The 10,867-nt window shown below is 29.3% G+C and overlaps 5 protein-coding genes and 1 non-coding gene across 6 annotated transcripts; 3 read left to right on the forward strand and 3 right to left on the reverse strand.

The window, feature by feature from the left end:
• Positions 1-1,501: 1,501 nt before the first annotated feature.
• On the reverse strand, positions 1,502-2,286 carry BX663DRAFT_515545 (NAD(P)H:quinone oxidoreductase, type IV). Its single transcript, XM_051528455.1, has 2 exons — positions 2,125-2,286; positions 1,502-2,051 (listed from the first exon to the last, which is right to left on the reverse strand). The coding sequence occupies exons 1-2, from the start codon at positions 2,237-2,239 to the stop codon at positions 1,552-1,554; spliced, it is 615 nt and encodes a 204-aa protein (XP_051380854.1). The 5' UTR covers positions 2,240-2,286; the 3' UTR covers positions 1,502-1,551.
• A 247-nt stretch (positions 2,287-2,533) lies between these two features.
• Positions 2,534-3,883, forward strand: BX663DRAFT_457521 (flavoprotein-like protein). The gene is made up of 2 exons (XM_051523885.1): positions 2,534-2,646; positions 2,724-3,883. The coding sequence occupies exons 1-2, from the start codon at positions 2,568-2,570 to the stop codon at positions 3,848-3,850; spliced, it is 1,206 nt and encodes a 401-aa protein (XP_051380855.1). The 5' UTR covers positions 2,534-2,567; the 3' UTR covers positions 3,851-3,883.
• Positions 3,884-4,417: 534 nt separating this feature from the next.
• On the forward strand, positions 4,418-6,068 carry BX663DRAFT_515548 (ClpP/crotonase-like domain-containing protein). The gene is made up of 8 exons (XM_051528456.1): positions 4,418-4,658; positions 4,733-4,945; positions 5,017-5,144; positions 5,209-5,244; positions 5,316-5,487; positions 5,575-5,694; positions 5,765-5,832; positions 5,893-6,068. The coding sequence occupies exons 1-8, from the start codon at positions 4,562-4,564 to the stop codon at positions 5,956-5,958; spliced, it is 900 nt and encodes a 299-aa protein (XP_051380856.1). The 5' UTR covers positions 4,418-4,561; the 3' UTR covers positions 5,959-6,068.
• A 792-nt stretch (positions 6,069-6,860) lies between these two features.
• On the reverse strand, positions 6,861-6,933 carry BX663DRAFT_t95. Its single transcript has one exon. It is a non-coding gene; the product is annotated as a tRNA-Lys (tRNA).
• Positions 6,934-8,432: 1,499 nt separating this feature from the next.
• On the forward strand, positions 8,433-8,917 carry BX663DRAFT_532031 (ETC complex I subunit conserved region-domain-containing protein; the record flags this gene model as incomplete). The annotated part of the gene is made up of 2 exons (XM_051530424.1): positions 8,433-8,471; positions 8,579-8,917. The coding sequence occupies 2 exons, from the start codon at positions 8,433-8,435 to the stop codon at positions 8,915-8,917; spliced, it is 378 nt and encodes a 125-aa protein (XP_051380857.1).
• Positions 8,918-9,488: 571 nt separating this feature from the next.
• Positions 9,489-10,819, reverse strand: BX663DRAFT_553516 (uncharacterized protein; the record flags this gene model as incomplete). Its single annotated transcript, XM_051531454.1, has 6 exons — positions 9,489-9,649; positions 9,711-9,903; positions 9,969-10,276; positions 10,330-10,491; positions 10,567-10,662; positions 10,717-10,819. The coding sequence occupies 6 exons, from the start codon at positions 10,817-10,819 to the stop codon at positions 9,489-9,491; spliced, it is 1,023 nt and encodes a 340-aa protein (XP_051380858.1).
• Positions 10,820-10,867: the final 48 nt, after the last annotated feature.

Consider the following 10,867-nt stretch of genomic DNA (forward strand, 5'->3'; position numbering starts at 1 on the left):
AAATATAGTAAGAAAGACAAATGATATGTTACTAGCTTTAGCTGTCAATGAACCAGTGTAGCAACGTAGAGCCAAGGTTTTCAATTATATAGGGGAGGGGCTTATCATAAAAATATATAATCTAAGTCATAGAGAATGGTACATATCTCAGGCCAGAGGATAATTCAGGTGGAACTATAATGTAATGGACGAGGCGGTTTAACAGACAACTGATTCAATAGAAAAGATATTGGATCGGTAAATGAGAAAGGAAGATATAAATGATAATATATGTGTAGACAATAATTTAAATGAGATTTAGTAAAGTAATCGGTTAGAATGATAAATACATGTTTGAGGTTCACTGTCTGGTAGCCATCTAGGATGCCAGAGGAAGTCACAGCTTTGTTCAATAGAAGACATAGGTAATCAAAGGATAGGATCTATATCTAGCTACTTTAGGCTGTTTTTCTTTTTTCAGTAAAAAGATATATTTCTAAGCTCCTTATGGATTTTTTTATAATAGAATAAAGAGGCACTTTGTGCAGACTTTTTCTCCCATAGAATACTAAATAAAGAAGTACATACACATATATTATCTAAATTCAAAATGAAAAAAAAAAAAAAAAAAAAAAAAACTGTCGATTAAAGAGAACAGTCACTAATGGCAGATCGTGTTTCAGTTTTACAAGTAAAGTTTCTTTTCGACTCAATGGAATTACGTAAAGATACTTTATTATAACTTCTATTGTCACATATTCAGACTCCTGACAAATATGTGCTCTAGTATTAAATACACCTAGATCGTCATACTTTCAAGCAGCTTTGTCAGCAATTTTTTACATGATAGCTTTGCTTATCTTTATAGTGATATCAATTTAAACTTGATCTGAGCTTGTTGTCCTTCTTCGGAACAGTATTCAATCCTTTGATTACCAATGAACCACATTGAGCGTAGTCACCCTCTTTTTTTTTTGGCTTTCTAGTGGCACTCTTTAGGCCGTGCCTTTATTATCCTTACAATAACTTTACATGTATGCACTCTATCAAATAGTTCCATATGCATCATCAGTTTTAAATGTTATCTGATATTGTTAAGTCACTTTCCTTTTTTTTTAACCAGCTACAATTAGCTTCTCCTTGATTGGTTTGTTGACCCAACAATTTGTATCATTTCTGCATGAAACGGATTATTTATTTCATCAAATACTTCTTTCTGTCATTGCTTATGTCAAACTGACATATTATTTGTTCTCATCATCTATTAATATACTCGTACTGTTTCTGATTCCTTCTTTTCTTCCTCTTGACTCTTATAAGGATTTTAATACCTTCCTTTTTTTTTTTTTGAAAAACTAGCTAGAACAATTCAGCATAATAAAATCGCTATGTACTCATTGGGAGAAATTTTTATTTTCATTTTATCTTTTATTTTTTTTTTATTTTTTTATTTAATCCGTAGATCGAAGATAGCAGAGATAAACGGATTTTATGCATTCGTAATGATTAAAATAATAATAATAAGAAAAAGAAAAAGAAAAAGAAAAAGAAAAAGAAAAATTGATGATAGGATTAAATCGTCTTTCCTTTGACATAAGTACTAACAATTTTACCAAAATTCTCTCCTTGAGTATGAGCAACCTCAAGCTCCTTTTGAGTAGGTTCTCGACTACCATCACCGTTAGCAATTGTACCAGCACCGTAAGCTGATCCACCCACAACTTCAGAGTTATCAAAAAGATGAGCACTAGCAAAACCAAATGGAACATAGATCATACCATGATGAGCGAAATAGGTTACAGTTGTTAACGCAGTCGTTTCTTGGCCACCATGTTGGGAGGCTGTACAGAAGAAGGTACCGGCAAACTTACCAGCGAGTGCACCCGTAGCCCAAAGTTTACCTGTAGCATCTAAAAGTGCTTTAAGCTGTGCAGGCATAGTACCAAAGCGAGTAGGGATACCGAATAAAATACCATCTGGCTCAGTTAAATGATCGACTGTCATGATGGGGATATTGGGTTTAGGAGGTGCATGCATCTTTTGTAGTATCTCTTCAGATAAAGTCTCGGGTACTTGGATAAGAGAATGGTTTAATAAATGATAAATAATATACATATATGCATATATTCTTTTTAAAATTGTTACCTTGGAACATTTTTACGTTAATACCCTGTGATTCAAGTCCCTTTTGAATCTCTATGGCTAACTTGTAAATGTGATGATAAAGTGTATAGATTACAATATAAACTGTAGCTGCCATTTTATAATAAATATATATATATATATTTTTTTTTTAAAAAAAAAAAAGAGAGAAAAGAAAAGAAAATTAAGAGAAGAAAAAAAAATATTAACAAAACGTAAAAGAACAAAATAACTTTTTTTTCTAGTGTGTGTTAATTTAATATTTTTTTTTTTAAAACATAACCATTTTGTATGTATATGTTTAAACATGATGTAATTTCCATTATTTTAACATGCTTTTGAAACAACAAAGACAAATAAAATCAGTATTTTATTTTATTTTATTTTATATTTCTTCATTCTTTATTATTTTAAATATATATTGATACATATTACTTTTTAAAGCAATGAACCAACCAGTAGTATATATTGTACTATACTCGCTATATCATCACGTTTATACATTATCATTGTCCATCAAAGAAGGTAATATAGAGAGAAGGAGATAAAATAATGTATATGTCGTATGCTAAGTTAATCCATACCTTTTTTTTTTTTTATAGGATTGGAATCAGAAGGTGTTCATGTCAAGTTATTCCAAGTTTCAGAAACTCTTTCGGATACAATTCTTAATAAGATGCATGCGCCTAGCAAACCAGACATTCCTATCATTACAGTTGATCAACTCACAGAGCCTGATGGTCTCATTTTTGGCCTTCCTACTCGATTTGGTACCATGCCTGCACAAATGAAAAACTTCTTAGATGCGAGTGGTGCTATTTGGGCAAAAGGAGCCTTAGCAGGAAAATTTGCTGGTGCATTCTTCTCAACTGCCTCTCAACATGGTGGACAAGAATCGACTGCTTGGGCTATCATTTCATATTTTGCCCATCAAGGTATGTTATATGTCCCCTTTGGTTATGCTCATCCTGCTCTCCAGAATAATGATGAAGTGATTGGTGGATCTGCTTATGGTGCAGGCACGATCACTGAGGGTGATGGTTCTCGTCAACCATCTCAATTTGAATTGACCATTGCTCATAATCAAGGCAAAAACTTTGGTACTATCTTGCGCACATTTGTAAAGGGGAAGAGTTATAATATCTCGAATTCAACTACCCATTTACAAGCTCAATCCGCTGTTCTTGATACTGCTATACCAGCTGGTCATGGTCAAGCTACAAAACTTCAATCAACTAATGATGATGTTGTTCAAGTTGCTACTTCCGGTTCGACTCAGAGTGATGGTTCTCGTGCCGCTAATATAGGATCATATGATGGCAACGCTATTCCTTCTAATACGGCGTCAGGAGTTCCTGATACACCAGCCGGTAATGCTCCAGTTGGTACAGTAGGAGAAATTGATAAAGCGAATACTGCTGCTGCTGCTATGACTGCTCATGAACGTGATACTACTACTACTACTACTACTACGAATCTATCGAAGAATGAACAGCAAAGACAAAATATAAATGATGATACTATAACAGCCCCTGCCACCACAACAGCAGAAGCTGATCCAACAAGCACTGCTGCTACTAATACAGAATTGCCATCTAATAATAACAAAGCAACGAAAACAGGCACTGAAGAAGGAATTACAAATACAAATGCCACTACTGCTACACCTACTAAAACCGAAAAGAAACCAAATAAATTAAAAAAATTAAAATGGTTCTGTTGCGGTTAATGACAGACCTTTTTTTTTTAGATATTATTTTACAATTAGTTTTTTTTTTTTTTTTTTTTTTTACAATATATAATCTTATGAAATAAATAAATACATTTTTTATACTCCTTTTAAATCTTTTAAGTTTTTGTTTAATAGAAAGTTCAGTCTGATTCTTATATTAGAAGAAAAAAAAAGCACGTTATATCAATATATAAAAGAAAAGAGAGGAAAGGTAAAGTATAATATTCGGTTTATTTATTTATTTTTTGCTTTATGGCTGTAGTTTTTATCTTTTCATTTTTAGGCCAAAATAAAGTAAATTATCTATTAGAAATAAAAGCTATTAAATAGATTTTTCTTTTAACATATTCCTTGTTATATAACTTAAAGCTTGGTAAGCAGAAGAAAACGATATAAATTCTCTTAACAAACACAACAAAGGCAAAAGTTCATTGTTGAGGGGGGGGAAGGAAAGTAATAGTGTTGTCCTAGATACTTTTTTTTTTATTTTCCGCTGTGCTTTATAAGATTCTGTGCCATTTCTTAAATGTAACTCCGTATGTGTAAAGTGTGGGAATTATATTCTTTTTTTTTTTTATTGCAGGAGATATGACAAAGAGTCAAGTTCTTCTCCGTTCTAAAAACTTTCCCATTATGAATATATATAAAGTGAACAGTATATAATTTTTTTCTCTCTCTCTTTTTCTTTTTTTTACAACAATTCCACACATGCTTAAAAACTTCATTAGCCCTTGCATCATCAGACCTTTATCTGCTAATAGGTCGATTACCAAAAGAGCTTTTTCTACTACTTTTGTTAAAAGACGTAAGTGATTAATACTAAAGAATATACAAATATATACATGTATACTTAGAAAAAAAAACGCGTTTTATATATAGAGGAGATTACTAGTTCTAGCAACAGTAAACAGTATGAATTTATTCTTACAGAGACAAGAGGTCAAGTTGGCCTTATCACTTTGAATCGTCCAAAGGCATTAAATGCTTTATGCAGTGATTTGTTTACTGAAATTAATGATGCTCTTCGCTCTTATGACAAAAATGATGGCATTGGTGCTGTTGTCCTTACGGGCTCAAAGAAGGCATTTGCTGGTAAATATATGTGTATAAGCTTTTTTTTTTTTTTACCCCACAAAGTTAATTATATTTATTTACATTTTTAGCCGGAGCTGATATTAAGGAAATGAAGGATAACACTTTTGTTGATACTTACAAGAATAACTTCTTGGGTCATTGGGCTGAAATGACAGAAATTAAAAAACCTATTATTGCTGCTGTTAATGGTTATGCTGTAATTATTATTTTTTTTTTTTTTTTACTCTAATAATCTTCTAACCTTATATAATAATATTTAGTTGGGTGGTGGTTGTGAATTAGCTATGATGTGTGATGTAAGTAATATAATCGATATTGTACAACTTTAGATATAAGTATGTTTATAAATAATCCTTTATGATTATAGATTATTTATGCCGGTGATAAAGCTGTCTTTGGTCAACCTGAGATTAAGTTAGGTATCATTCCTGGCGCAGGTGGTACACAACGTCTTGTAAAAGCTGTTGGTAAATCTAAGGCAATGGAAATGATTTTGACTGGTAATGTTAATTTAAATGCTGCCGAGGCTCTTAACTTGGGTAAGTTATATTACTATAATTGAAAAGAAAAAAGAAAGAAAGAAAGAAAGAAAGAAAATAAACGAAATTTATTTATAAATTATGTAGGTCTTGTCAGTAAGGTTATTCCCGCTGATGAACTTGTTGATGAAGCTATCAAGACTGCCTCTGTTATTGCCAGTATGAGCCAACCTTCTGTTCAAATGGCTAAAGAAGCTATAAACAAATGTTAGTTCACAATGTGTATTCACATAATATATATGTATGTATTTTTAATTTATTTTTTTTAATATTATAGCTTTTGAGGTTTCTCTTAGTGCTGGTTTACGTTGGGAACGTGTCTTGTTTCAAGCTCTCTTTGGAACTGTAAGTTAAAATAAAGAATTTTTGAAGTTTACTAAACTAAACTAAACTAAATAATAATAGGCTGACCAAAAAGAAGGCATGTCCGCTTTTGTTGAAAAGAGAGCTGCTAACTTTACTCATAAATAAGCTTCAATATTCTATTCTCAAACCTTCTTTTATCTTTTATTCCTTCCCTATTGATGAATTGAAAAAAAAAGGGGGGATAATACAATAATAAAAAGTTCTTCGATTGGTAATATTTTTGTGTTGATGTAAAGCATATAGACTTCTTCTATAAACATAAAATTTAAATTATAATAGTGCTTACTTTGTCTATAATAAGCATAAACATAAAATAGAAAACCTTTTTAACTATGTTCAGTAGCAACTGAAAAATAATTTTATTTATATTTTCTTTGAATAGTACTTTTGAAAGCATCCTATATAACTATTAATATCCCATGAAACTGCCGTGGTTTAATTTGATATAGAAATAAACAAACATTTGTCTATTACAACCAGCAAATCAAAAAAAAAAAAAAAAAAAAAAAAAAAAAAGAAAAAAAAAGTGAAAACATATACACATAAACATATTAAAAGAAATGTTATAAATATAAACGCTTTATTGACAAATAGAAATAACTTATCATGTTGCGCTTAACCTTGTAGTAATAATAATAGTTATATAGGTCTTAATTACTTACGTTTGCTATTTAAGTATATATAATATACAGTAAAATAATATCAATAAGAACCTGAAGAAAAAATTTAAAGATATCACCTAATATAGTTCAGTGCGTCGTGCTATTTTGAAACTGTACTACTTGGAAATAATTTAAATATTTTATTTTTTGATAAAACAAATAAAATGGTCTTTTTTTTTCTCCTCTCGTTTACTAAATAATAAGTTAAGTAATATAGGAACTTTGGAATCAACACACGACATATGTAATGGCTATATCAAAGTATGATAACGTATTGATCTGAAGCAAATGAAAAAACAAAGCAAATATTATTCTTAAAGAAGAAAATAAAAAAAAGAAAAGGAAAGCCCAACGGGGGGCTCGAACCCCCAACCTTGAGATTAAGAGTCTCACGCTCTACCGATTGAGCTAGCTAGGCTCCTTGTTGATTTTGAATTCATTCACATAAATATATATTCAAAATTTAATCAAAAGTCACGTGACTTTTACAAAATATTTTATTTTGATTGGACAGCTGTTTTAGAATTTATGTTGAAAATCCGTTATTGACTTTGAAATAATTCAGGAGTTAATGATCATGACGGAGAGTTTTTTTTTCTTTTGTTGAAAAGAAGAGTATAATAGGTAGATATATATTAATCCTCATTACATTATTGTAGAAAGAATATTTCTATTGATATTTTATAATCGTTTATTATTAATCCCTTTGTTAGTTGATATATGTTATTAATGCCTAATACATATTGTGTTATAATGTGAAGTCGTATTTATATGTAATTGTAAGAAACATCTTGAACTGTGCAGATGGTAATCTTTGTTATTAGTGTAATAGTATATATTAAAAGTGATAAAAGTATATAAAAAAAACTAAAGAGACCAGAATTAACTTATATATTATTATTATTAATTGGAAAAAATTTCTTTTAATATCTTGTATTCTAAGTTTGTTAACATGATGACAATTATTATATATTAGATGACATCTAATCATGTATAACTTATTCCTTAGCTTTAATATACATTTTCTTTATTCTAGTAGAGCAAACTGGCTAATAGTTATTCATACATTGTTAAGCATGTTTTTAAGTTTACATTAATAATTGTTTCGAATGACTACTGATTTAAATAGGTATAATTTATCGTATTTTATTAGTATATTCTACTATTATGTGCATATATTCATTTATTCTATATATTGTAAATACGCATTTATTATAGATTTTATTTTAATAGCATTAATTGTAGCAACTATTACAGTTCTTTGTATACCAAATAAAAGTATTGTTAATTATATAAATACTTATATTTTAGTAAGTCATCACTTTGAACTTATTTTAAATATATAGCATAATAACGATATACTATATCAGATTAGTAATAAAAGATAAGTTCATAATTTATTATTTTATTGAAGATACTTTTATTTCGATATCCTATGTATTATAAAACTTACTTAAGTATATTAAGTCTAAATATATTGATCATTAAAAAAGAAATACATACAGTAGTATACTTCCTTAAAAAAAAAGTATATAAAACTAACTTAAAATCTTTAAATAAATAAATGTAGCTTATATTAAATGCATGTATTTAGTTTCTGATTATAGCTAAAATCATTGCTATAAAATTAATTACTCTTTAGAAAGATACACACTATTACAATATAGAAAACAAAAGTATATCCATTATTCAGAAAAAAAAAAAAAAACTGTTTAATTACAAATTAAGCCTCAGAAATCAGCCAATAAAGTAAAATAATTCAATTGTGGGGTAGCGCTACTATCGTCGTGACGTAAAATTTAGCATACTGCTTAAGCAGGGTGAGGGGGATTTTTTTCTTATTAACCACTAAGAGTTTGACTATTATTTTTTTCTTATTTCTTTCAGACTTACATTAACCTAAAGAAAAATAAGGCCATGTTTTTCTCCCGCACACTCTTCCAAGGCATTACTAAGGTTTGAGGCATTTCACTTTTTGTAATATTTCATAATTGTAAATTCATTATTATTATTGTTATTACTTTTTTTTTTTTTTTTTTTTTTTTTTTTTTTTTTTCGATTAGGTTACAACAGGAATTACTGGTATTCCCGTTCATAAAAACCCTCGTCCTCATTTGATCCAAACCTATAATGCCACATTAGAAGCATTGACCCGTATTCCCGCAACAGCAGTTTATCGACAAGCTACAGAAGCTTTAACAAAACAGCGTTTAGCTATTGTTGAATCAACCGAACAAGTTGAAGAAATCGAAACTAAGATTGATGTTGGTCAAATTGAAGAAATCATTATGCAAGCCGAGGATGAATTAAAGTTAGTTGGTAAGATGGAAGAATGGAAAGCTTGGGAACCACTTGAAACTCCTATTCCTAAGGGTCAATGGGTTTATCCTACTAAGGAATAAATGTTGACTAATATACATTTGTGGAGAACATCTATTCACCTTACACACACACAGACACATACGTACGACACTCATATACAGTTGGATAATCATTTCCATTTTTCTTTTATTCTACACGTTATTATTAAAAAAGGATATTTTATTTTATTTATTTAATATAGATTTGACATTAAAACTAAATAAGAATATATTATACTCAGAATAGATATAATAAGTGATATACACATATATGTGGGTGTAAACGGGCTAAAGACGTGCTATACACTATAACTGTTAAATAAATGCTTTATACCTTTTTCTTAAAATAATATTGCACTCTAGAAATCAATAATGTTGTATTTACTTAAAAAAAAATATTTATACATAAAATATGCCGTACCTTTGGAACAGTTAATATAAACTTTTGATGTACATTGAGGACCTTCATACTTAAAGAATTAACACCGTGTACCAACTATGTAATTAGAAACACAGAGTTAAAAAAAAAAAGAGTACATATATAATCAAGTGTAGTCTTTATATTGTGTTGTGTAAATTTTAAGAATTTGTATACATGAATGCATTTTTGTAATTAGAAAATTAAGTCGTATTTATCATTATCCAGCATACAAATAATACTGTTTTCAGTCAACAAATCTAAAATTTCATTCACTTTGGTTTCCTTCTGACATAAATTTCGATAGTATTCATTTTCGGATACTTTTATTCTTATGTATTCTTTGAATATACCAGCTTATAACAGTATATAAATCAATATAGTTTGTATAACAAAATCTATAATATAAAAGCTTACCAGAACCATCTCCTATTTGCTTTGCTTCTTTCATAATATTGATGATAACTTGTGCTAAATGCTTATTATCAACCAATCTATAAACCATATTTCTTCCATAGACTTCGATTATACAACCAATGTTCACCAAACTTTGTATATTTTCATTGAAGAATGTTGTAATTTCAGCTTCTATTGGTTCATTTCCATTAGTCTATGCAAATACAAGGAAGAATCAATTAATAGGTCTTTTTTTTTTCCTTTCTTTTCTGATTGTACTTCAGCTTTAATAGCATGTTTAGCCAATTTAATTAATTCAGGTGTATCCCTATAGGTATTTGGCGTAAACAGGTCTGAATCTCTTTCTTTTATTTTTTGTAGAAGAGCTCGTTGAAAGATTTCTCTTTCGTTACTTTTGAATCCTTCACTTCTTCTAATAGCAATTATCGGTGTATTTTCGTATTCATCTTCACTTTCGTCAGTGTCAATAGCTTGTTCAGGCAAATTAAACCCTTTCTTATGTTCTCTTGAGTCACGAATGGTTTGAATGTAATGCAGGAGTTCCATATTTGGGTCTTCTACTGGATCTGTGCAGTATAGAGTTAGTATTTGCACAACATAAATATAGCATTTGGCATACACATAGCTCTCGCTTTGATTTGTCGTTTATTGCTTCTAGCTGTAATAATATCCCCAAAGGCTCGTGCAATGTCTCCTATTTCAAATATTGGCTTTAATTCAATATCACCTGTTTGTTCATCATCTGGTGCAAAGCATTCTATTATGGCTGTACCGTCATCCACTAATATACATGATTAACAATCTCGATTCATATGACTATAGAGAGAAAAAAATAAAATAAAATAAAATAAAAAACCTAAATAATAATATCTTGATCCATATTTTTCAAATCCAACAATGATTCCATAAACATCTGCCTTGTGAATAAAATGATCATGCAATTTAAATACTTCTATAAAACTGTTACTTTTTCACATTTTGTATAAAATATATATATTATTCTCACCAAATGGCTGTGTTTGTACTCGTTTTATTTCATGAATATCTTTTATAAATAGTCTAACATTAGAATTGAAAAGAGGATCTTGTCTTAATCGCTTAATGTCCATGTTAAGTAATAAAGACCTTTGATAGTAAATATCCAAATTGGAATTCAT

This window comes from Cokeromyces recurvatus (genome assembly GCF_025118155.1).
Source record: "Cokeromyces recurvatus strain NRRL 2243 chromosome Unknown BX663scaffold_20, whole genome shotgun sequence".
NCBI lineage: Eukaryota > Fungi > Mucoromycota > Mucoromycetes > Mucorales > Mucoraceae > Cokeromyces > Cokeromyces recurvatus.

Excerpts from the sequence above, each read along its gene's own strand:
- BX663DRAFT_515545 (XM_051528455.1), bottom strand. The coding sequence starts at position 2,239 with ATGGCAGCTACAGTTTATATTGTAATCTATACACTTTATCATCACATT. Across the intron at positions 2,052-2,124 it reads TAACGTAAAAATGTTCCAAG|TACCCGAGACTTTATCTGAA; the intron begins GTAACAATTTTA and ends CTCTTATCCAAG.
- BX663DRAFT_457521 (XM_051523885.1), top strand. The coding sequence starts at position 2,568 with ATGAACCAACCAGTAGTATATATTGTACTATACTCGCTATATCATCAC. Across the intron at positions 2,647-2,723 it reads ATCATTGTCCATCAAAGAAG|GATTGGAATCAGAAGGTGTT; the intron begins GTAATATAGAGA and ends TTTTTTTTATAG.
- BX663DRAFT_515548 (XM_051528456.1), top strand. The coding sequence starts at position 4,562 with ATGCTTAAAAACTTCATTAGCCCTTGCATCATCAGACCTTTATCTGCT. Across the intron at positions 5,245-5,315 it reads AATTAGCTATGATGTGTGAT|ATTATTTATGCCGGTGATAA; the intron begins GTAAGTAATATA and ends TTATGATTATAG. Across the intron at positions 5,695-5,764 it reads TAAAGAAGCTATAAACAAAT|CTTTTGAGGTTTCTCTTAGT; the intron begins GTTAGTTCACAA and ends TTAATATTATAG.